The sequence below is a fragment of the Pseudophryne corroboree genome, chromosome 4 (genome assembly GCF_028390025.1).
Source record: "Pseudophryne corroboree isolate aPseCor3 chromosome 4, aPseCor3.hap2, whole genome shotgun sequence".
NCBI classification, from domain to species: Eukaryota; Metazoa; Chordata; class Amphibia; order Anura; family Myobatrachidae; genus Pseudophryne; species Pseudophryne corroboree.
This window is the reverse complement of record NC_086447.1, coordinates 412,811,435-412,837,682: the sequence shown is the minus strand read 5'-3', so window position 1 is coordinate 412,837,682 and position 26,248 is coordinate 412,811,435. Positions and strand designations below refer to the sequence as shown.

The window sequence follows — 26,248 nt, the reverse complement described above, 5'->3', positions numbered from 1 at the left end:
TGGAAGAATTGTGGCCAAAAATAAAAACATACCTTCGACATGGAAACAAGGCCAAGCGACTCAACTATGCAGGAAAATATGGGAACTGAGGTGCAGAAAAATGACAGCGGGTGCTCTGGACTAATGAGTCAAATTTTCAAATATTTGGCTGTAACAGAAGTCAGTTTGTTTACCGAAGGGCTGAAGAGTGGTACAATAGTGAGTGTTTGCAAGCAACAGTGAAGCATGGTGGAGGTTCCTTGCAAGTTTGGGGCTGCATTTCGGCAAATGGAGTTGGGGATTTGGTCAGGATTGATGGTGTTCTCAGTGCTGAGTAACACAGGCAATTACTTCTCCATCATGCAGTACCATCAGGGAGGTGTGTGATTGGCTCCAAGTTTATTCTGCAGCAGGACAATAACCCCAAACATACAGCCGACGTCATTTAAGAGCTATCTTCAGTGTAAAGAAGAACGAGGAGTCCTGGAAGTGATGATATGGCCCCCATAGAGATTACATGAAGCGTCGGAAGGATTTGCGCAAGCACACATCCACAGAAGATCTGTGGTTAGTTCTCCAAGATGTTTGGAACAACCTCCCTGCCAAGTTCCTTCCCAAACTGTGCCAAGTGTACCTAGAAGAATTGATGCTATTTTAAATGGCAAAGGGTGGTCACACCAAATATTGATTTTGATTTAGATTTCTCTTCTGTTTATTCACTTTGCAGTTTGTTATTTGTGAAAAAAAACTGTTAACACTTCTATTTTTGAAAGCATCCTTACTTTGCAGCATTTCTCTGACGTCCTAGTGGATGCTGGGAACTCCGAAAGGACCATGGGGAATAGCGGCTCCGCAGGAGACTGGGCACAACTAAAGAAAGCTTTTAGGTCACCTGGTGTGCACTGGCTCCTCCCACTATGACCCTCCTCCAAGCCTCAGTTAGATTTTGTGCCCGGCCGAGGTTGGATGCACACTAGGGGCTCTCCTGAGCTTCTAAAAAGAAAGTATATAATTAGGTTTTTTATTTTACAGTAAGACCTGCTGGCAACAGGCTCACTGCAGCGAGGGACTAAGGGGAGAAGAAGTGAACCTACCTGCTTGCAGCTAGCTTGGGCTTCTTAGGCTACTGGACACCATTAGCTCCAGAGGGATCGACCGCATGGAACTGGCCTTGGTGTTCGGTCCCGGAGCCGCGCCGCCGTCCCCCTTACAGAGCCAGAAGCAAGAAGAGGTCCGGAAAATCGGCGGCCGAAGACATCAGTCTTCACCAAGGTAGCGCACAGCACTTCAGCTGTGCGCCATTGCTCCTCATACACACTTCACACTCCGGTCACTGAGGGTGCAGGGCGCTAGGGGGGGGCGCCCTGAGCAGCAATAAAAACACCTTGGCTGGCAAAAATACCACAATATATAGCCCCAGAGGCTATATATGTGATAATTACCCCTGCCAGAATCCATAAAAAAGCGGGAGAAAAGTCAGCTAAAAAGGGGCGGAGCTATCTCCCTCAGCACACTGGCGCCATTTCTCCCTTACAGCTCCGCTGGAAGGAAGCTCCCTGGCTCTCCCCTGCAGTCTATACTACAGAAAAGGGTAAAAAAGAGAGGGGGGGGCACTAAATTTAGGCGCAGTATATATAACAGCAGCTATAGGGGACATAATTCAGTTAGTCCCTGCATTATATAGCGCTCTGGTGTGTGCTGGCATACTCTCACTCTGTCTCCCCAAAGGGCTTTTGTGGGTCCTGTCCTCTGTTAGAGCATTCCCTGTGTGTGTGCGGTGTGTCGGTACGGCTGTGTCGACATGTTTGATGAGGATAATGATGTGGAGGCGGAGCAGATGCCTATAGAAGGGATGTCACCCCCTGCGGGGCAGACACCTGAGTGGATGGACTTATGGAAGGAATTGCGTGCACGTGTCGACTCCTTACACAAAAAATTTGACGACATGCCAAATGCGGGACAGCCGGCTTCTCAGCTCGTGCCTGTCCAGGCGTCTCAAAGGCCATCGGGGGCTCTAAAACGCCCGCTACCTCAGATGGCCGACGCGGATGTCGACACGGATACTGACACCAGTGTCGACGACGATGAGTCTAGTCTAATGTCCACTAAGGCCATTCGTTGCATGATTGAAGCAATGAAAGAGGTGTTACAAATTTCTGATATAAACCCAGGTACCACTAAAAAGGGTATTATGTTTGGGGAGAAAAAACTACCCGTAGTTTTTCCCCCATCAGAAGAATTAAATGAAGTGTGTGAAGAAGCGTGGGCTTTCCCTGATAAAAGATTGGTAATCTCTAATAAGTTACTAATGGCGTTCCCTTTCCCGCCAGAGGATAGGTCACGTTGGGAGACACCCCCTAGGGTGGATAAAGCGCTCACACGTTTGTCTAAAAAGGTGGCACTACCGTCTCCGGATACGGCCGCCCTCAAGGAACCTGCTGATAGAAAGCAGGAGGCGATCCTGAAGTCTGTATATACACACTCAGGCATTATACTTAGACCAGCTATTGCGTCAGCATGGATGTGCAGTGCTGCCGCTGCGTGGTCAGATTCCCTGTCAAAAAATATTGACACCCTAGACAGGGACACTATTCTGCTAACCATAGAGCATATAAAAGACTCAGTCTTATACATGAGAGATGCACAGAGGGAGATCTGCCGGCTGGCATCTAAAATAAGTGCATTGTCCATTTCTGCTAGGAGAGGCTTATGGACTCGCCAGTGGACAGGGGATGCAGATTCAAAAAGGCACATGGAAGTTTTGCCTTATAAGGGTGAGGAGTTATTTGGGGATGGTCTCTCGGACCTAGTTTCCACAGCAACTGCTGGGAAGTCAGCATTTTTACCCCATGTTCCCTCACAGCTTAAAAAGGCGCCATTTTATCAGGTACAGTCCTTTCGGACTCAGAAAAACAGGCGTGGAAAAGGCGGGTCCTTTCTGTCCAGAGGCAGAGGTAGGGGAAAAAGGCTGCAACAAACAGCAGGTTCCCAGGAGCAAAAGTCCTCCCCCGCTTCTTCCAAGTCCGCCGCATGACGGTGGGGCTCCACAGGCGGAGCCAGGTGCGTTAGGGGGCCGCCTCAAAAATTTCAGCGATCAGTGGGCTCACTCACAGGTGGATCCCTGGATCCTGCAAATAGTATCTCAAGGGTACAAACTGGAATTCGAGGCGTCTCCACCCCACCGGTTCCTAAAATCTGCCTTGCCGATTACTCCTTCAGACAGGGAGGCTGTGCTAGCGGCAATTCACAAGCTGTATTCCCAGCAGGTGATAATCAAGGTGCCCCTACTTCAACAAGGACGGGGTTACTATTCCACACTGTTTGTGGTACCGAAACCAGACGGTTTGGTGAGACCCATTTTAAATTTGAAATCCTTGAACACATACATAAAAAAATTCAAGTTCAAGATGGAATCGCTCAGGGCGGTTATTGCAAGCCTGGACGAGGGGGATTACATGGTATCCCTGGACATCAAGGATGCTTACCTGCATGTCCCCATTTACTATCCTCACCAGGAGTACCTCAGATTTGTGGTACAGGATTGCCATTACCAATTCCAGACGCTGCCGTTTGGACTCTCCACGGCACCGAGGGTGTTTACCAAGGTAATGGCGGAAATGATGATACTCCTTCGAAAAAAGGGAGTTTTAATTATCCAGTACTTGGACGATCTCCTAATAAAGGCGAGGTCCAAGGAGCAGTTGTTGGTGGGAGTAGCACTATCTCAGGAGGTGCTACACCAGCACGGTTGGATTCTGAATATTCCAAAATCACAGCTGGTTCCGACGACACGTCTACTGTTCCTGGGTATGATTCTGGATACAGTCCAGAAAAAAGTGTTTCTCCCGGAGGAGAAAGCCAAGGAGCTGTAATCTCTAGTCAGAGACCTCCTGAAACCAAAACAGGTATCGGTGCATCACTGCGCGCGGGTCCTGGGAAAGATGGTGGCTTCTTACGAAGCAATTCCTTTCGGCAGGTTCCATGCCAGAATCTTTCAGTGGGACCTGTTGGACCAATGGTCCAGATCGCATCTTCAGATGCATCGCCTAATAACCCTGTCTCCAAGAACCAGGGTGTCTCTGCTGTGGTGGCTGCAGAGTGCTCATCTTCTAGAGGGCCGCAGATTCGGCATACAGGACTGGGTCCTGGTGACCACGGATGCCAGCCTTCGAGGCTGGGGGGCAGTCACACAGGGAAGAAACTTCCAAGGACTATGGTCGAGTCAGGAGACTTCCCTACACATAAATATTCTGGAACTAAGGGCCATTTACAATGGCCTAAGTCAGGCAAAATCCCTGCTTCTACACCAGCCAGTACTGATCCAGTCAGACAACATCACGGCAGTCGCCCATGTAAATCGACAGGGCGGCACAAGAAGCAGGATGGCAATGGCAGAAGCCACAAGGATTCTCCGATGGGCGGAAAATCACGTACTAGCACTGTCAGCAGTGTTCATTCCGGGAGTGGAAAACTGGGAAGCAGACTTTCTCAGCAGGCACGACCTCCACCCGGGAGAGTGGGGACTTCATCCAGAAGTCTTCACGCTGATTGTAAATCGATGGGAACGGCCACAGGTGGACATGATGGCGTCCCGCCTAAACAAAAAACTAGAGAGATATTGCGCCAGGTCAAGGGACCCTCAGGCGATAGCTGTGGACGCTCTAGTGACACCGTGGGTGTACCAGTCGGTTTATGTGTTCCCTCCTCTGCCTCTCATACCAAGGGTACTGAGAATAATAAGAAAACGAGGAGTAAGAACAATACTCGTGGTTCCGGATTGGCCAAGACGAGCGTGGTACCCGGAACTTCAAGAGATGATCTCAGAGGACCCATGGCCTCTGCCGCTCAGACAGGACCTGCTGCAGCAGGGGCCCTGTCTGTTCCAAGACTTACCGCGGCTGCGTTTGACGGCATGGCGGTTGAACGCCGGATCCTGAAGGAAAAGGGCATTCCGGAGGAAGTCATTCCTACGCTGATTAAAGCCAGGAAAGATGTAACTGCAAAGCATTATCACCGCATATGGCGGAAATATGTTGCTTGGTGTGAGGCCAAAAAGGCCCCAACAGAGGAATTTCAACTAGGTCGATTTCTGCATTTCCTACAAGCAGGAGTGACTATGGGCCTGAAATTAGGCTCCATTAAGGTACAGATCTCGGCTCTGTCGATTTTCTTCCAGAAAGAACTAGCTTCACTACCTGAAGTTCAGACGTTTGTGAAAGGAGTGCTGCATATTCAGCCCCCGTTTGTGCCCCCAGTGGCACCTTGGGATCTCAACGTAGTGTTGAGTTTCTTAAAATCACATTGGTTTGAGCCACTTAAAACCGTGGATCTAAAATATCTCACGTGGAAAGTGGTCATGTTATTGGCCTTGGCTTCAGCCAGGCGTGTGTCAGAATTGGCAGCTTTGTCATGTAAAAGCCCTTATCTGATTTTCCATATGGATAGGGCGGAATTGAGGACTCGTCCCCAGTTTCTCCCTAAGGTGGTATCAGCTTTTCACTTGAACCAACCTATTGTGGTGCCTGCGGCTACTAGGGACTTGGAGGATTCCAAGTTACTGGACGTAGTCAGGGCCTTGAAAATTTATGTTTCCAGGACGGCTAGAGTCAGGAAAACTGACTCGCTTTTTATCCTGTATGCACCCAACAAACTGGGTGCTCCTGCTTCTAAGCAGACTATTGCTCGCTGGATTTGTAGCACAATTCAGCTGGCGCATTCTGCGGCTGGACTGCCGCATCCTAAATCAGTAAAAGCCCATTCCACAAGGAAGGTGGGCTCATCTTGGGCGGCTGCCCGAGGGGTCTCGGCTTTACAACTTTGCCGAGCTGCTACTTGGTCAGGGGCAAACACGTTTGCAAAATTCTACAAATTTGATACCCTGGCTGAGGAGGACCTTGAGTTCTCTCATTCGGTGCTGCAGAGTCATCCGCACTCTCCCGCCCGTTTGGGAGCTTTGGTATAATCCCCATGGTCCTTTCGGAGTTCCCAGCATCCACTAGGACGTCAGAGAAAATAAGATTTTACTCACCGGTAAATCTATTTCTCGTAGTCCGTAGTGGATGCTGGGCGCCCATCCCAAGTGCGGATTGTCTGCAATACTTGTACATAGTTATTGTTAACTAAAGGGTTATTGTTGAGCCATCTGTTGAGAGGCTCAGTTGTTTTCATACTGTTAAACTGGGTATAGTATCACGAGTTATACGGTGTGATTGGTGTGGCTGGTATGAGTCTTACCCGGGATTCAAAATCCTTCCTAATTATGTCAGCTCGTCCGGGCACAGTGTCCTAACTGAGGCTTGGAGGAGGGTCATAGTGGGAGGAGCCAGTGCACACCAGGTGACCTAAAAGCTTTCTTTAGTTGTGCCCAGTCTCCTGCGGAGCCGCTATTCCCCATGGTCCTTTCGGAGTTCCCAGCATCCACTACGGACTACGAGAAATAGATTTACCGGTGAGTAAAATCTTATTTTTTTCCACACCTGTCTAAATCTTTTGCTCAAACTGGACTTTCCGCGTTGCTCCCATTACTTTGGTCGGGTTTAGCTGCGTTACACAGCTAAAACTGACCTCTCTGTGCGCTTCAATCATCAAACATGATTTTACTGTTTTACTCAGTCATTTTTGATGGGCTAGTAACTAGTTAAACATATTTAGTAATTGCCCCAAGATGAAGATAGAGTTAAGTGTCTTTTGCAACATCAGGCTTATTGAAACTTTACATTGCAAACGATGCAGCCCAGGGAAAGGAATCTTAAATTCTCCCTTAAGTGTTCTCTAGATGATCGTTAATTTATGCTTTTACTTTGATCATTAATAGATTCTGCTTTAAATGATTTCTAGATGAACCTTAACATATACTGTTTATATAAATATTCATTAAATGTTATCATTCACTTTTCATAGACTGATGAGCCTAACTCATCAAAACAAATAAAAAACAGGTCATTTGGTCACCACATGCAGTTATTATTATTATTATTATTATTATTATTATTATTATTCTTTATATGGTGCTACAAGGGATACAATTACAGAGTACATAAATAAGAAAAATAGTGACTTACAATTCAGGACAAGTACAGGGTACAATATATAAACGTCTGCATTAGCAGACGACACTGAAGTAAGTATAGGGTGGCAGAAAACCGATGGATTTGGTGCCATCGAAGGGAGTATGGAGTAGAAGATAGTTTAAGTAAGAGAAGGAAAAGCATAAGGGAAGCGGGCCCTGCTTGTGAGAGCTTACATTTTATGTGCTATGGGAGGTAGTTAAGAATGTCAGCCATAGAATGCCAACGGTAGTGATGTTGTTGACCAAATCTTGGAGGATATTCCATTAGCTGGGTGTGTTTTGAGATTTTATTTTTTTGGTGATTTTTATTTTATTTTTTTCTCAATTTTTTTAATTTTTGGTCCAATCCATTGCAAACGGGGTGAGTTGCTGATGTAACAGCGTAGAAATCCGAGCAATAGCACCGCAATTGTGGCCCGATCTCACCCCAGACAGTTGATATCGTGAGTGCGGCATTGAAATCGTGAATAATTGGATTGAACCCTTTGTTTTGACTGCTGATACGTTAGTTTGAGTAACATGTCTTTTGCTGAAATTCCACATATATGTTGTTTAGTTACACAGCAAATTGGTGACATCTAGTGGACATTTCCTAATGGAATTTTTTTTATCCCAGACAGATCACATGCTACTAACTTGTAATGGAGCCTCTTTATTTGCAAAGGCACAAGGCATTCCAGAAGTTCCCGGTGAGCAACTTATCACTGAATACTCCAGAGCTAGATGGAAGAACAATCTGAAGCCTGGTTCAAATCCAGTGGCATCTCAATTGTAAGACTATACAAATAATCAATATCTAGATCATCATAATGCAGCATTTAATCAGAATGGGATTAAGAAATAGCTTTTTGCACACAGCTATAGTTAAGTAAAAACAGCAATATACAAAGAAATGAAATATGCACTGGCGCTCCTAGAAAAGCAGCCTCAGAAATTCTAAATTGTACCCAAAAACAAAAATAAGACAAAGGACCCTAATCAGTAAGGATTGCACATTCTGCTTATTAGCAGAATTTGCAATCCTTTGCCTTGCATGCTGGGGGCCGCCTATCGCAGGGCAAGGCCGCCCGGCATGCTAACCGTTGCCCCCCCATCTATGACCCGCACTAATTGTGATCGTGCTGCAATTAGTTCTTGGTTGCAAAAATTTCGGAAGCCCCCTGCCACCGCCATCTTTTTGATCGAAGCAGCTGTGTGTGATATCACGCAGCCTCCCCGATGATGCCGCGACGCCCCCCCGTTCGGAAGCCTCTGCCTTGGAAACTGAGTGCTGCCGCCCCGTGTATGTATCTGCCTGTCAATCAGGCAGAGGCGTTCTCATTTACTGCGGGGGAACCTGCAGTAAATGCAGGTGCCTGCTCAGGATGGGCCCTACGCATGCACCCGCTGGGCAAACAGAAATTCTGGTTGGATCGCGACTTGCGATCCAACCTAAATGAGGTCCAAAGATCAAAAATTTTATGGAAACACTCAAGGTGCTACTAATAACCACAGAGAAATTAATAACAATTACAATAACTTCCCTTGAATATGTCCCATAGAAAGAAGAATCCAACATAAAAATTCTCTTTATCACAATTGGAAGAAGGTCCACAGTTTAAACACTAATATTCCTTTTGTGCAATATTATAGTTGTGAAATAGACAAATCCTCTGCAAATATCCCAAAAGAGGAGATAAATCAAAGATAACCAGCAGTTTTATTACAATAAAATTATAACCACAGATAAAAGTATTATGAAGGTATTATAAATGGAAAAACAGTCCAATAAATTCACTAATGGGCATCCATTAATAAAAAAACATAATAATGATATTTTACAATGCAAGACAATTTAGTGAATTCACTAATAAAGGTTAAATTATTCAGTAAAAATTTAACCATACTGTGGCCGCACCTATAAAGGAGCATATATATATATATATATATATATATATATATATATATATATAGCAAAGTCACAGAACTGAGTCCCGGGAAGCCGCACTGACACTCTCCATTAATTAAAAAGCAGGTGTCCGGTTAATTCATGAATAAAGTCACATGCCAAACACTCAAGATGAGAGTTGAGACAGAGTTGAGACAGAACCAGCACTCTGTGTAATAATGCCTTTGTCTTTCATGCTGATGTCGATGTGATTACCCATGTTTGGAAACACGGCTTGGAGTAAAAACTATTTTGAAAATTACACAGAGTGCTGGTTCTGTCTCAACTCTCATCTTGAGTGTTTGGCATGTGACTTTATATATATATATATATAAACCAATATGGGAGGCTCTGGATCCTTTCCTCCTTACTCTTAAACTGATCAAAGGGGCATCACGGAATAGGGGCTCCAAGGTTACTGATCAAAACAAAAAGTTCAGGTAAGTACAGAGTGACACCATAGGTGGTCTGCAAACATGGGGCCTTATTCAGGTTCTCCATATATCTTACGGAAAGAGAAGGCAAAGTACCTAATCTGCAGGAAAGATAAAATGGAGGCAAAGCAATTCTTCTATATCTGTTTGTGAAAGTTGTAAGATGCCATGTCACATTGGGTCAGCGTGTCTTTTTAGGTTAGTACAATTTCTCTGACGTCCTAGTGGATGCTGGGAACTCCGTAAGGACCATGGGGAATAGACGGGCTCCGCAGGAGACTGGGCACTCTAAAAGAAAGATTAGGTACTATCTGGTGTGCACTGGCTCCTCCCTCTATGCCCCTCCTCCAGACCTCAGTTAGAATCTGTGCCCGGCCAGAGCTGGGTGCTCCTAGTGGGCTCTCCTGAGCTTGCTAGAAAGAAAGTATTTGTTAGGTTTTTTATTTTCAGTGAGATCTGCTGGCAACAGACTCACTGCTACGTGGGACTGAGGGGAGAGAAGCAAACCTACCTGCGTGCAGCTAGCTTGTGCTTCTTAGGCTACTGGACACCATTAGCTCCAGAGGGTTCGAACACAGGGCCTGACCTCGATCGTAAGTTCCCGGAGCCGCGCCGCCGTCCCCCTTGCAGAGCCAGAAGACAGAAGAAGAAGATGAAATCGGCGGCAGAAGACTCCGGTCTTCATTAAGGTAGCGCACAGCACTGCAGCTGTGCGCCATTGCTCCCACAGCACACCACACACTCCGGTCACTGTAGGGTGCAGGGCGCTGGGGGGGGGCGCGCCCTGGGCAGCAATTATATTACCTTTTGGCTAAATATACACATAATACAGTCAGTTAACTGTATATGTGTAAAAAAAACCGCCATTAAGTTAAAGAAAACGCGGGACAGAAGCCCGCCGCTGAGGGGGCGGGGCCTTCTTCCTCAGCACACCAGCGCCATTTTCCCTTCACAGCTCCGCTGGAAGCACGCTCCCCGGGCTCTCCCCTGCAGTATCAAGGTACAAGATGGGTTAAAAAGAGAGGGGGGGGCACATAAATTTAGGCGCAAATAGATACAAACAAGCAGCTATTGGGATAATCACTTATTAGCAGTGTAAATCCCTGTGTTATATAGCGCTGTGGTGTGTGCTGGCATACTCTCTCTCTGTCTCCCCAAAGGACTTTGTGGGGTCCTGTCCTCAGTCTGAGCATTCCCTGTGTGTGTGCGGTGTGTCGGTACGGCTGTGTCGACATGTTTGATGAGGAGGGTTACGTGGAGGCGGAGCAGGGGCAGATACATGTGGTGTCGCCCCCGACGGGGCCGACACCTGATTGGATGGATATGTGGAAGGTCTTAACCGACAGTGTCAACTCCTTACATAAAAGGTTCGATGACGCAGCAGCCTTGGGACAGCCGGGGTCTCAGCCCGAGCCTGCCCAGGCGACTCAGAAGCCGTCAGGGGCTCATAAACGCCCGCTAGCTCTGATGGTAGACACAGATGTCGACACGGAGTCTGACTCCAGTGTAGATGAGGATGAGACAAATGTACAGTCTACAAAAGCCATCCGATGCATGATTACTGCAATGAAAGATGTATTGCACATTTCTGATATTAACCCGGTTACCACCAAAAGGGGTATTATGTTTGGGGAGAAAAAGCAGCCAGTGACTTTTCCCCCATCTGATGAATTAAATGATTTGTGTGAAGAAGCGTGGAGTTCCCCTGATAAGAAACTAGTGATTTCTAAGAGGTTACTGATGGCGTACCCTTTCCCGCCAACGGATAGGTTACGTTGGGAAACATCCCCTAGGGTGGACAAGGCGCTAACACGCTTATCTAAAAGGGTGGCCCTGCCGTCTCAGGATACGGCCGCCCTAAAGGATCCTGCGGATAGAAAGCAGGAAGCTATCCTGAAGTCTGTGTATACACACTCTGGTACTCTACTGAGACCTGCTATTGCTTCAGCCTGGATGTGTAGTGCTGCAGCAGCATGGACTGGTACCCTGTCAGACAACATTGATTCCCTCGACAGGGATACTATTTTGCTAACCATCGAACATATAAAAGACGTCGTCTTATATATGCGGGATGCACAGAGGGACATTTGCCTGCTGGCATCTAGAATTAATGCAATGTCCATTTCTGCCAGGAGAGTATTATGGACTCGGCAGTGGACAGGTGATGCTGATTCTAAAAAACACATGGAGGTTTTGCCTTATAAGGGTGAGGAATTATTTGGGGACGGCCTCTCGGACCTCGTATCCACAGCAACTGCTGGGAAGTCGACTTTTTTACCTCCGGTTCCCTCACAGCCTAAGAAAGCACCGTATTATCAAATGCAGTCCTTTCAGCCTCAGAAAGGCAAGCGGGTCAGAGGAGCATCCTTTCTGGCCAGAGGCAAGGGTAGAGGAAAGAAGCTGCACCAGGCAGCCAGTTCCCAGGAACAAAAATCCTCCCCTGCTTCCACTAAGTCCACCGCATGACGTTGGGGCTCCACAGGCGGAGCCAGGTGCGGTGGGGGCGCGTCTCCGAAACTTCAGCAACCAGTGGGTTCGCTCACAAGTGGATCTATGGGCTGTACAAATTGTATCTCAGGGATACAAGCTGGAGTTCGAGGCGACTCCCCCTCGCCGTTACCTCAAATCAGCCTTGCCAGCTGCTCCCAGGGAAAGGGAGGTAGTACTGGCGGCAATTCACAAGCTGTACCTCCAGCAGGTGATAATCAAGGTTCCCCTCCTTCAACAGGGCAGGGGTTACTATTCCACAATGTTTGTGGTACCGAAACCAGACAGTTCGGTGAGACCCATCCTGAATTTAAAATCCTTGAACACTTATATAAAGAAGTTCAAGTTCAAAATGGAATCGCTCAGGGCGGTTATTGCAAGCCTGGAAGAGGGGGATTTTATGGTGTCGCTGGACATCAAGGATGCTTACTTGCATGTCCCCATTTACCCACCTCACCAGGAGTACCTCAGGTTTGTGGTACAGAACTGTCATTACCAATTCCAGAGGTTGCCGTTTGGTCTCTCCACGGCTCCGAGAATATTTACCAAGGTAATGGCCGAAATGATGATGCTCCTTCGAAGAAAGGGAGTTATAATTATCCCGTACTTGGACGATCTCCTCATAAAGGCGAGGTCCAAAGAGCAGTTGTTGGTCAGCGTAGCACTCTCTCAGGAAGTGTTGCAACAGCACGGCTGGATTCTGAATATCCCAAAGTCGCAGCTGATACCTACGACGCGTCTGCTTTTCCTGGGAATGATTCTGGACACAGAACAGAAGAAGGTGTTTCTCCCGGAGGAGAAGGCCCAGGAATTGTCATCTCTGGTCAGGGACCCCCTGAAACCAAAACAGGTGTCGGTGCATCACTGCACGCGAGTCCTGGGAAAGATGGTGGCTTCTTACGAAGCAATTCCCTTCGGCAGGTTCCATGCAAGGATCTTTCAGTGGGATCTGTTGGACAAATGGTCCGGATCGCATCTTCAGATGCATCGGTTGATCACCCTGTCCCCAAGGGCCAGGGTGTCTCTGCTGTGGTGGCTGCAGAGTGCTCATCTTCTCGAGGGACGCAGGTTCGGCATACAGAACTGGATCCTGGTGACCACGGATGCAAGCCTCCGAGGATGGGGGGCAGTCACTTAGGGAAGAAATTTCCAAGGACAGTGGTCAAGTCTGGAGACTTCTCTACACATAAATATATTGGAACTAAGGGCCATCTACAACGCCCTGAGTCAAGCAGAGCCCCTGCTTCAAAACCAATCTGTACTGATTCAGTCAGACAACATCACGGCGGTCGCCCATGTAAACCGCCAAGGCGGCACAAGAAGCAGGATGGCAATGGCAGACGCCACAAGGATTCTTCGATGGGTGGAGAATCACGTGATAGCACTGTCAGCAGTATTCATTCCGGGAGTGGACAACTGGGAAGCAGACTTCCTCAGCAGGCACGACCTCCACCCGGGAGAGTGGGGACTTCATCAAGAAGTCTTCACACAGATTGTAAATCGTTGGGAACTGCCACAGGTGGACATGATGGCGTCCCGCCTCAACAAAAAGCTAAAAAAATATTGCGCCAGGTCACAGGACCCTCAGGCGATAGCTGTGGACGCACTAGTGACACCGTGGGTGTACCAGTCGGTTTATGTGTTCCCTTCTCTTCCTCTCATACCCAAGGTACTGAGGATAGTAAGAAAGAGAGGAGTAAGAACTATACTCATCGTTCCGGATTGGCCAAGAAGAACTTGGTACCCAGAACTACAAGAAATGATCTCAGAGGACCCATGGCCTCTGCCTCTCAGACAGGACCTGTTACAGCAAAGGCCCTGTCTGTTCCAAGACTTACCGCGGCTGCGTTTGACGGCATGGCGGTTGAACGCCGGATCCTAGCGGAAAAAGGCATTCCGGATGAAGTTATTCCTACGCTGATAAAGGCTAGGAAAGACGTGACAGCAAAACATTATCACCGTATATGGCGAAAATATGTTGCTTGGTGTGAGGCCAGGAAGGCCCCTACAGAGGAATTCCAGCTGGGTCGTTTCCTGCACTTCCTACAGTCAGGAGTGACTATGGGCCTAAAATTAGGATCCATAAAGGTCCAGATTTCGGCCCTATCTTTTTTCTTTCAAAAAGAACTGGCTTCACTGCCTGAAGTTCAGACGTTTGTTAAGGGAGTGCTGCATATTCAGCCCCCTTTTGTGCCTCCAGTGGCACCTTGGGATCTTAACGTTGTGTTGGATTTCCTGAAATCACACTGGTTTGAGCCACTTAAGACCGTGGAGCTAAAGTATCTCACGTGGAAGGTGGTCATGCTGTTGGCCTTGGCTTCAGCTAGGCGTGTGTCAGAATTGGCGGCTTTGTCATGTAAAAGCCCGTATCTGATCTTCCATATGGACAGGGCAGAATTGAGGACTCGTCCCCAATTTCTCCCAAAGGTGGTATCAGCGTTTCATGTGAACCACCCTATTGTGGTGCCTGCGGCTACTCGGGACTTGGAGGCTTCCAAGTTGCTGGACGTAGTCAGGGCTTTGAAAATCTATGTAGCCAGGACGGCTGGAGTCAGGAAAACTGACTCTCTGTTTATCCTGCATGCACCCAACAAACTGGGTGCTCCGGCTTCAAAGCAAACTATTGCGCGCTGGATCTGTAACACGATTCAGCAAGCTCATTCTGCGGCAGGGTTACCGCATCCTAAAATCAGTAAAAGCCCATTCCACAAGGAAGGTGGGCTCTTCTTGGGCGGCTGACCGAGGGGTCTCGGCTTTACAGCTTTGCCGAGCTGCTACTTGGTCGGGTTCAAACACATTTGCTAAGTTCTACAAGTTTGATACCCTGGCTGAGGAGGACCTTGCCTTTGCTCATTCGGTGCTGCAGAGTCATCCGCACTCTCCCGCCCGTTTGGGAGCTTTGGTATAATCCCCATGGTCCTTACGGAGTTCCCAGCATCCACTAGGACGTCAGAGAAAATAAGAATTTACTCACCGGTAATTCTATTTCTCGTAGTCCGTAGTGGATGCTGGGCGCCCGTCCCAAGTGCGGACTCTCTGCAATACATGTACATAGTTATTGTTATGAGCCATCTGTTACTGAGGCTCAGTTGTTGTTCATACTGTTAACTGGGTATGGTTATCACAAGTTGTACAGTGTGATTGGTGTGGCTGGTATGAGTCTTACCCTGGATTCCAAATCCTTTCCTTGTTCTGTCAGCTCTTCCGGGCACAGTTTCCTTAACTGAGGTCTGGAGGAGGGGCATAGAGGGAGGAGCCAGTGCACACCAGATAGTACCTAATCTTTCTTTTAGAGTTCCCAGTCTCCTGCGGAGCCCGTCTATTCCCCATGGTCCTTACGGAGTTCCCAGCATCCACTACGGACTACGAGAAATAGAATTACCGGTGAGTAAATTCTTATTTTTATTTATCTGTGTTTTATTGCATATGATGTTGCTTACAAAGTTGTTTTACAGCAGACAGGATATTGTATATAAAATGCTAAAACAGATTAAGAATTGTGACGAGGGAGTGTTCTCTTTAACTGTCAAATGCATTGACAAAATGCAGCTGGTTCTGCATACAAACAAATGCATGACTTACTGTAGAACATAATTAGTTCAGCTTCATTCTTGTACACTATTTAATGGTTGCATAGCAGTGTTTAAACATGTATTTTACGAACACAATTACCTTTGCAAACAGATTTTAAAGACAAAATGCTGCGTTACATTTTGTTGAAGAAATGTGAAAAGACTGCTCTATATAACATTGCTAAATACCAGTGACGTGCGATCGCACGTCCCTGCTATATACTGTATCTAAATAAATAAAAAGCAAAAGTTGATTTTGTTTGTATATTTACAGTATATAATCATATGTGTGTGTTCTATACCCAGAGTACATGTGAGCTTGCCTCTCCAACGGGCTACTTGCAATTATAAAAAATGTGAATTTCATTTTCTAATGCCTCTGTCCTAAAGAAACAAACAAAATCCTGGATTTCAAAGAATCTTATTTACAGAAACAATATATGTAAAACATATCTAGCTGTGAGACACACGTGATACAAAAAAAGAAAAGCTTATTCTTTAAGCACTTGGAATCGACTAATCTGTATTTTATTTTTTTATTGGTAGTGGTTTGGGAACAGTTGGGGCTGTTGCCATTGACAGTCAAGGAAATGTGGCTTCAGCAACCTCTACTGGTGGGATAACAAATAAAATGGTCGGACGTGTTGGCGATACAGCATGTATAGGTGAGAGAAATCTGTAGGCAACAATTTCCACTTTCATTATTTTAATTTCATAAAATGTTCTAAAATATTTTGTCATTATTTAATAAAAATGATTTAATTATAACTTCCATAGATGAAGTATAATTGTAAATGCTAATTATCAGTTCCTCTTCTTTGTATACTTTGAGCTGAAAATAGACATTGGATGTATTCGTTATTTGAAGATGATTTAAAGGGAAGTGTTTGCCTTTTTTAATATTGTAGCTTTCCATGTTTTTAGTTCATTTGTGGCAAGTGAAAAAGCCTTTCTAAAATGCTTTTTCTCACTTCAGATTCTCCAGTACTGAACTTTGCATATAAAAAAGACCAGATGTTTTGATCTGTTTGTGCACAATTTTAATGTGGTTGGTGTGCAGTTTTTCTTTTCCTTTGCTACTTGAAACAGCCTTTTCCTATGGAGATATCTGAACAATCACATAATTTGCCATGGATTTTACATCTGGCTGTGCAAAACTATAACAAATTTATAACCAATTTATATGACAAACATGAGATTTGATAATGTCATAAGACTCGTTCACATGGATCTAGAAAAAGTTAAAAGCATAGTCAAAACTTTGTGCTTTCTTTTAACAGCTGAGAAGTGTATTCTCAAAGCTTGCCCGCAGCATAGTGTACTATCCACTTAGCCGGCTATTTATTTGAACAAAACCTTATTAGAAATGTTACATTGTTTTTATGATTGAAGTAAATTAAGAAAATCCAATGAAAACTTCTTTAGCAGAATTCTATTAATAAATATTCAGATTTTTTAAATCTATTTTAGGAACAAAGAATAGCACAGAAATTGTACATTTTTTTTTTAATGGTAATGAACTACTGTGGGATATGTTTTGAAATATGGTACAGCACAAAGTCAAACATTACAGTCCATCCTAAAGTACTATTTCTTTGCACATTTTTTTCTTACTTTTGGCTCTCTGTTGGCAGAGTATGGGAAAGGAGACAGAGACAGAGTGGTGCGGATGGGGGCAAAGATGCAGATGGGTTGAAAACACTGGCATGGATGGGTAGAAAACTGGTGCAGGTGGGAGAGAAGACAGTGTGCCATGTATTGGAGGAGGCAGAGTGACATTGAAGAGGGAAACACTGAGCAGCACAGAGAGAAGGAAATGGTGGTACAGACAAGGCACAGGTGCGGAAAGACAGATGGTGCAGATAAGTTAGTACAGACTAGCACAGATGGGAGAACAAAGCAGTAGGGATTGGGGAAGACAGGGCAGCATGGAAGTGAATAGTGGAAGTAAGTGTAGATGCATAGACCATAGATGGGGTATTATAGTTTTATCAATTAACCAAGATGTTTGAGGGAGTGAAATGTGTATACTAAATGAGATGGATGTATGGAGTGAGAAGGCCGTTGTAACAAGGTGGGATTGTTGTGGTGACCGAATGGGATGGTTTGTGGGCACTGTGTGGGATGAGGGCACCACAAAACTGCTCAGACCTATGTACATACCGCCAGATGTGTATACCAATGAGCACAAATCTGTGAATTAGCAGCTCCACCATTGTGTGAGTGACCGCAATCTCACTCTGTGAGAGTGCTGAATCTGCACTTACCCACAGGCTGTGATGGCATACCATATCTGTATTGTGCAAGGAACACGTCCATTAAGGTGTCAGCCTTAATGATCGGAATTTCATTGCTTTTTGTAGTTTCAGTGGAAGAGTTACAACAGGTTTCTGAAATGCCAGATCATGTGTAAGAAGCCTTAATGGGACATGTGAAACTGTAAGGTTTTTTGTCTATGGAATTTCATAGCTTTTTTTCAATTTATTTTTTTAAATTCAGAAATGTAAAATTTCACTGTAAGAATATACATTTGATTTTTTTTTAAATGTTTAACGATAACACACCCCTGGCAACGAGCATTACCCCTGGCCACAAGCATTACAAACCCCTGACAACGAGTATGACACCTGTCCCAGAGCATTAAACCCCTGGCAACGAGCAAGACGCCCAGCCCATGAAACCCATGGTAACGAGCATGACACCCAGCGTGTAGAAGCTTTACTGTAGGACATAAATGTATCACGGGCATTGCAGTGTGGGGCATATTGTGCAGGGGACATTACTGTATGGGGCTTAATATGGTGACATTTTTTTTTCCCCTGTGGTGGGCAAGGTTTGTTGGAGCAGGGCCAAAAACTGGGGTGTAAGGTAGTCTTTTCCGGCGAGGCCACGCTCATTTTAACGAGACCACGCCCATTGCCTGGGGCAGAGCATTCTGCAGCTTTTACATTTCCCCAGTGGCTGCTGAGAGGAACAGCTGATGGGAATACACTGGGGGCATCTCATTGTGTATTTCCATTTCCCAGGTGGCTGCTTCTCTTTTCAACAGCAGCAGAGTGCTGGGGGGGGGGGGGGGGGGTCTCCACCTCCACCTCCACTGGGCTACCTGATTACTGAGATCAGGGACACACTGGGAGAGAAGCCATGGGTGCAGAGGGACCAGGAGGTTCCTCTAAGGTGGGCGGATGCTGGAAGATTGACTTCCTGCAGCAGTAAAGTGTACTGGTTTAAGTGATATTCTGTAGTTTTCTGAAATCGAACATGTGCATCCATCATATATATACGCCAAGACAAGGGCGTAACTAGGGTCTGTGGTGCCCAGGGCAAGTTGAAGAATGCCCCCACCCAAAAAAATAATAATTGCGCACTTCCGAAAAACGGACATGGTCAGCTGGGGATGGGCATTATCACTGTTTTGGTGAGTAACTGAAAGAGACACATGGGGCAGAGAGAGAGAGAGGGAGACACATGGGGCATAGAGATAGAGGGAGACACTGGAAAGAGAATGAGAAACCAGGGGCAGAGAGAGACAGAGAGATGGAGACAGAGATAGAGAGGGAGGGATAAGGAGCAGAGAGAGAGAGACCAGGGGCAGTGAGAGGGACACATGAGAGAGAGGGAAACAGAGACCAGGGCCAGACAGGGAGAGGGAGATATTGGGAAGAGAGAGACAGAGAGGGACCAGGGGCAGAGAGAGAGAGAGGGACCAGGGGCAGAGACAGAGAGGGACCAGGGGCAGAGACAGAGAGGGACCAGGGGCAGAGACAGAGAGGGACCAGGGGCAGAGACAGAGAGGGACCAGGGGCAGAGAGAGACGAAGTCATGGAAGAGAGTGAGAGAGAGAGAGAGAGACCAGGGCCAGAGAGACACTGGGAGAGACGGGGAGACAGAGAGAGAGACACCGGGGCAGCAAGAGACAGACCAGGGGCAGAGAGAGATGGAGACATGAGAGCGAGATCAGGAGCAGAGAGAGAGAGAGACCAGGGGCAGTGAGAGGAGACATGAGACAGAGCCCTGGGCCAGACAGCGAGAGGGAAACATGGGGGAGAGACCAGGGGCAGATACAGTGAGAGATGATGGACAGAAAGAGGGCCAGAGAGAAGGCCACTGGAAGACATGGCAGAGAGAGAGGTGGAGGAGACAGAGACAGACTAGAGGTAGAGAGAGAGAGGGAGACAGAATAGGGCCAGACAGAGACTGGGAGACATAGGAGACAGAGAGAGACCAGGGCCAGAGAGATACTGGGAGACATGGGGGAAGAGAGAGAGAGGAGACAGAAAGACCAGGGACAGAGAGACACACACACACACACACACACACACACAGACCAGGTGCAGTAAGAGAGACAGACCAGGGGCAGTGTGTGAGAGAGAGAGAATGACAGACCAGGAGCAGCGAGAGAGAGAGACCAGAGGCAGCAAGAGAGAAAGAGAGAGACCAGAGGCAGCAAGAGAGAGAGAGAGACCAGAGGCAGCAAGAGAGAGAGAGACCAGGGGCAGCGAGAGAGACCAGGGGCAGCGAGAGAGACCAGGGTCAGTGAGAGAGAGAGACCAGGGGCAGCGAGAGAGAGAGACAGACAGACCAGGGGCAGCAAGAGAGAGACAGACAGAGATACCAGGGGCAGCGAGAGAGACAGAGCTACCAGGGGCAGCGAGAGAGACAGAGACAGACAAGGGCAGTGGCGGAACTAGAGAATGGTGGGCCCAGGTGCAACAATATGCATTGGGCCCCTCTCCCTTATTAAAAATAGGGATAGCACGCCCCACAAAAAAAACTAAGTGGGTGACTGAGGCAGGGGTGACAGGTAGATAGTGGGCGACCGAAGTAGGGGTGACAGGGAGATACTGGGTGACTGGTGAGGCAGGAGTGACAGGGAGATAGTGGGTGACTGAGGCAGGGGTGACATGGACATAGTGGGTGACTGAGGCATGGGTGACAAGTAGAGAGTAGATGACTGAGGCAGGGTGACAGGTAGAGTTGGTGACTGAGGCAGGGTGACAGGTAGAGTTGGTGACTGAGGCAGGGTGACAGAGAGTGGGTGAATGAGGCAGGGGTAACGGATATAGTGGGTGACTGAAGCAGAGGTGACAGGGAAATAGTGGGTGACTGAAGCAGGGATGACAGGGAGATAGTGGGTGACTGAAGCAGGGGTGACAGGGAGATAGTGGATGACTGAAGTAGGGGTGACAGGGAAATAGTGGGCGAGTAAGGCAGGAAAGACAGGTAGATAGTGGGCGACCGAAGTAGGGGTGACAGGGAGATAGTGGATGACTGGTGAGGCAGGAATGACAGGGATATAGTGGGTGACTGAGGCAAGGGGTGACATGGACATAGTGGGTGACTGAGGCATGGGTGACAAGTAGAGAGTAGATGACTGAGGCCGGATGACAGGTAGAGTTGGTGACTGAGGCAGGGTGACAGGGAGATAGTGGGTGACTGAATCAGGGGTGAGAGGGAGATAGTGGGTGTCAGCAGGGGTGTGGATCATTAGATTGACAGTGTCTAGGTCGACAATGTTTAGGTCGACAGTCACTAGGTCGACAGGGTTTGAAGGTCAACAGGGTTTTTTTAGTGTCGTTTTCTCCGTACAGTGACCGGGAAGCCCAATTAATGTACCGCTTCGCTCGCCATGCTTCGGGCAAGGTTACTATTCCCAATCGTAGTCCGTGTGGTTCGTCAAGAATGAAAAAGTTCCAAAAGAGAGAGAGAAAAAAGAGAGAAGTGAAAACCTCAGGTCGACCTTTTGATCTGTCAACCTAGAACATGTCGACCTAGATACCCTGTCGACCTTCAAACCCTGTCGACCTAGTGACTGTCGACCTATAGTGGTCGACCTAAACATTGTCAACCTAGACACTGTCAATCTTCAGACCGGATCCCGACTGAAGCAGGGGTGACAGGGAGATAGTGGGTGACTGAAGCAGGGGTGACAGGAAGATAGTGGTTGACTGAGGCAGGGTGACAAGTAGAGAGTAAATGACTGAGGCAGGGGTGATAGGTAGAGTTGGTGACTGAAGCAGGGGTGACAGAGAATGGGTGCCTGAAGCAGGGGTGACAGGGAGATAGTGGACGAGTAAGGCAGGAGTGACCGGTAGATAGTGGGTGACTGAGGCAGGGGTGACAGGGAGATAGTGGGTGACTGGTGAGGCAGGGGTGACAGGGAGATAGTGGGTGACTGGTGAGGCAGGGGTGACAGGGAGATAGTGGGTGACTGGTGAGGCAGGAGTAATAGGGAGATAGTGGGTGACTGAAGCAGGGGTGACAGGGCTATAGTGTTTGACTGAGGCAGGGGTGACAGGGAGATAGGGGGTGACTGGTGAGGCAGGGGTGACGGGGAGATAGTGGGTGACTGGTGAGGCAGGGGTGACAGGTAGAGTTGGTGACTGAGGCAGGGTGACAAGTAACAGTTGGTGAATGAGGCAGGGTGACAGGGAGATAGTGGGTGACTGAAGCAGGGGTGAGAGGGAGATAGTGGGTGTCAGGAGGGGTGTGGATCATTAGATCAACAGTGTATAGGTCGACAATGTTTAGGTCAACCAAAATAGGTAGACAGGGTTTGAAGGTAAACAGGGTTTCTAGGTCGACATGTTCTAGGTCAACAGGTCAAAAGGTCGACATGAGTTTTTCATGTTTTTTTGGTGTCGTTTTCTCCGTACAGTGACCGGGAAGCCCAATTAGTGCACCGCTTCGCTCGCCGTGCTTCGGGCAAGGTGCCTCGCTGCGCTCGGCACAGGTTACTATTCCCAATCGTAGTCCGTGTGGATCGTCAAGAATGAAAAAGTTCAAAAAGAGAGAAAAGTGAAAAACTCAGGTCGACATTTTGATCTGTCGACCTAGAACATGTCGACCTATAAACCCTGTCAACCTAGAGACTGTCGACCTATAGTGGTCGACCTAAACATTGTCGACCTAGACACCGTCTATCTTCAGACCGGATCCCGACTGAAGCAAGGGTGACAGGGAGATAGTGGGTGACTGTGAGGCAGGGGTGACAGGGAGATAGTGGGTGACTGAAGCAGGGGTGACAGGGAGATAGTGGGTGACTGAGGCAGGAGTAATAGGGAGATAGTGGGTGACTGAGGCAGGGGCGACAAGTTGAGAGTAGATGACTGAGGCAGGGGTGACAGGTAGAGTTGGTGACTGAGGCAGGGTGACAGGTAGAGTTGGTGACTGAAGCAGGGGTGACAGAGTGGGTGAATGAGGCAGGGGTGACAGGGAGAGAGTGGGTGACTGAAGCAGGGGTGACAGGGAGATAGTGGGTGACTGAAGCATGGGTGACAGGGAGATAGTGGGTGACTGAAGCAGGGGTGACAGGGAGATAGTGGGCGAGTAAGGCAGGAGTGACCGGTAGATAGTGGGTGACTGAGGCAGGGGTGACAGGGAGATAGTGGGTGACTGGGAGATAGTGGGTGACTGAGGCAGGGGTGACAGGGAGATAGTGGGTGACTGGTGAGGCAGGGGTGACAGGGAGATAGTGGGTGACTGAGGCAGGGGTGACAGGGAGATAGTGGGTGACTGAGGCAGGGGTGACAGGGAGATAGTGGGTGACTGAGGCAGGGGTGACAGGGAGATAGTGGGTGACTGAGGCAGGAGTAATAGGGAGATAATGGGTGACTGACGCAGGGGTGACTGGGAGATAGTGAGTGACTGTGGCAGGGGTGACAGGGAGATAGTGGGTGACTGTGAGGCAGGGGTGACGGAGATAGTGGGTGACTAAGTAGGGGTGACAGGGAGATAGTGGGTGACTGAAGTAGGGGTGACAGGGAGATAGTGGGCGACTGGTGAGGCAGGGGTGACAGGGAGATAGTAGGTGACTGGTGAGGCAGGAGTGACAGGGAGATAGTGAGTGACTGAGGCAGTGGTGACAGGGAGACAGTGGGTGACTGAGACGGGTGAGAGGGAGATAGTGGATAACAGGTATAGAGTGGGTGACTGAGGCAGAGGTGACAGAGAGAAAGTGTGCTTGCAGAAAGATGGCGGCCGCAGTGTGCGACCCTGTGCCAGTGGTTTCCCTTCCTGGCTCCTCACTCACCTCACCTTGTGATCCAGGCTCTCTCTTGGGGCAGTGCATCAGGGGTGCGAGCACACCTCGGGAGGAGATGAGAAGGCAGCGGCAGCACCCTCCACATATGGTACTCTCCGCGATGTAATGGTCAGGCCGGCCCTGTATATACACACACATAGTAAAAGACACACATATAGCAAAACACACATACACACGTATGACAAAACACACAAACAGCTAAACACACATAGCAAAACAATTGTACACACACACACACACACACACACACATATAGCAAAATACGTACACAGCTAAACACACACACTCTGGTACTTACATAGTTTACCCCTACTGGCTGGCTTTCTGGTTCCGAGAAGGCTCTTCATGACTGATAGCAGCAGCAGTGCGGTGCCGGGTTGTAGGGTGCTGCCGCTGCCTTCTCATCCCGACTGCCACCTCTCACTCATACACTCTCTGGTCTCTCTCATATTATCCCACATCTCTCCTTTTTCTCTCTAATTCTTGCTCTCTTTCTCTGACGTCCTAGTGGATGCTGGGGACTCCGTAAGGACCATGGGGAATAGCGGCTCCGCAGGAGACTGGGCACAGCTAAGAAAGATTTAGGACTACCTGGTGTGCACTGGCTCCTCCCACTATGACCCTCCTCCAGACTTCAGTTAGAATCCTGTGCCCGGCTGAGCTGGATGCACACTAGGGGCTCTCCTGAGCTCCTAGAGAGAAAGTATATTTTAGGTTTTTTATTTTACAGTGAGATCTGCTGGCAACAGACTCACTGCAGCGAGGGACTAAGGGGAGAAGAAGCGAACCTACCTAACTGGTGGTAGCTTGGGCTTATTAGGCTACTGGACACCATTAGCTCCAGAGGGATCGACCGCATGGAACCGCCCATTGATGTTCGGTCCCGGAGCCGCGCCGCCGGCCCCCTTACAGAGCCAGAAGCAAGAAGAATCCGGAAAATCGGCGGCAGAAGACATCAGTCTTCACCAAGGTAGCGCACAGCACTGCAGCTGTGCGCCATTGCTCCTCATACACACTTTGGTCACTGAGGGTGCAGGGCGCTGGGGGGGGGGGGGGGGGGGGGGGGCGGCCCGAGAAGCAATAAAAACACCTTGGCTGGCAAATATATCACAATATATAGCCCCAGAGGCTATATATGTGATAAATACCCCTGCCAGAATCCAGAAAAAAGCGGGAGAAAAGTCAGCCGAAAAAGGGGCGGAGCTATCTCCCTCAGCACACTGGCGCCATTTCTCCCTCACAGCTCCACTGGAAGGAAGCTCCCTGGCTCTCCCCTGCAGTCTACACTACAAAAAGGGTAAAAAAGAGAGGGGGGGGCACTAAATTTAGGCGCAATATACATATAGCAGCTATAAGGGGATATAATTTAGTTAATCCCTGGATTATATAGCGCTCTGGTGTGTGCTGGCATACTCTCTCTCTGTCTCCCCAAAGGGCTTTGTGGGGTCCGGTCTTCTGTCAGAGCATTCCCTGTGTGTGTGCGGTGTGTCGGTACGGCTGTGTCGACATGTTTGATGAGGAGACTTATGTGGAGGAGGAGCAGGTGCCTATAAATGTGTTGTCACCCCCTGCGGGGCAGACACCGGAGTGGATGGACTTGTGGAAGGAATTACGCGAAAGTGTCGACTCATTACATAAAAAATTTGACGACATGCCAAATGCGGGGCAGCCGGCTTCTCAGCCCGTGCCTGCCCAGACGTCTCAAAGGTCATCAGGGGCTTTAAAACGCCCGCTACCTCAGATGGCAGACACAGATGTCGACACGGATACTGATACCAGTGTCGACGACGATGAGACTAATGTAATGTCCAATAGGGCCACTCGTTATATGATTGAGGCAATGAAAAATGTTTTACACATTTCTGAGGTGACCCCAGGTACCACAAAAAAGGGTATTATGTTTGGGGAGAAAAAACTACCAGTAGTTTCTCTGACGTCCTAGTGGATGCTGGGAACTCCGTAAGGACCATGGGGAATAGACGGGCTCCGCAGGAGACTGGGCACTCTAAAAGAAAGATTAGGTACTATCTGGTGTGCACTGGCTCCTCCCTCTATGCCCCTCCTCCAGACCTCAGTTAGATTTCTGTGCCCGGCCCGAGCTGGATGCACACTAAAGGCTCTCCTGAGCTTCTAGAAAGAAAGTGTAAAATTAGGTTTTTTATTTTACAGTGAGACCTGCTGGCAACAGGCTCACTGCAACGAGGGACTAAGGGGAGAAGAAGCGAACCTACCTGCTTGCAGCTAGCTTGGGCTTCTTAGGCTACTGGACACCATTAGCTCCAGAGGGATCGACCGCAGGACCCGTCCTTGGTGTTAGTTCCCGGAGCCGCGCCGCCGTCCCCCTTACAGAGCCAGAAGCATGAAGATGGTCCGGAAAATCGGCGGCAGAAGACTTCAGTCTTCACCAAGGTAGCGCACAGCACTGCAGCTGTGCGCCATTGCTCCTCATGCACACTTCACACTACGGTCACTGAGGGTGCAGGGCGCTGGGGGTGGGCGCCCTGAGCAGCAATAAAAACACCTTGGCTGGCAAAATAACTACAATTTCTCTAACGTCCTAGTGGATGCTGGGGACTCCGAAAGGACCATGGGGAATAGCGGCTCCGCAGGAGAATGGGCACAAAGTAAAAGCTTTAGGACTAGCTGGTGTGCACTGGCTCCTCCCCCTATGACCCTCCTCCAAGCCTCAGTTAAGATTTTGTGCCCGAACGAGAAGGGTGCAATCTAGGTGGCTCT

At 48.2% G+C, this 26,248-nt stretch overlaps 1 protein-coding gene across 1 annotated transcript in view; it reads left to right on the top strand.

Moving 5' to 3' along the window:
• ASRGL1 (asparaginase and isoaspartyl peptidase 1) overlaps positions 1–26,248 on the top strand; it is a 345,756-nt gene that overhangs the window by 232,093 nt on the left and 87,415 nt on the right. Inside the window, exons 4-5 of the mRNA XM_063916789.1 lie at positions 7,665–7,819; positions 16,015–16,133. Coding sequence (XP_063772859.1) covers positions 7,665–7,819; positions 16,015–16,133 — 274 coding nt within the window. The remainder of the gene's footprint in view (positions 1–7,664; positions 7,820–16,014; positions 16,134–26,248) is intronic.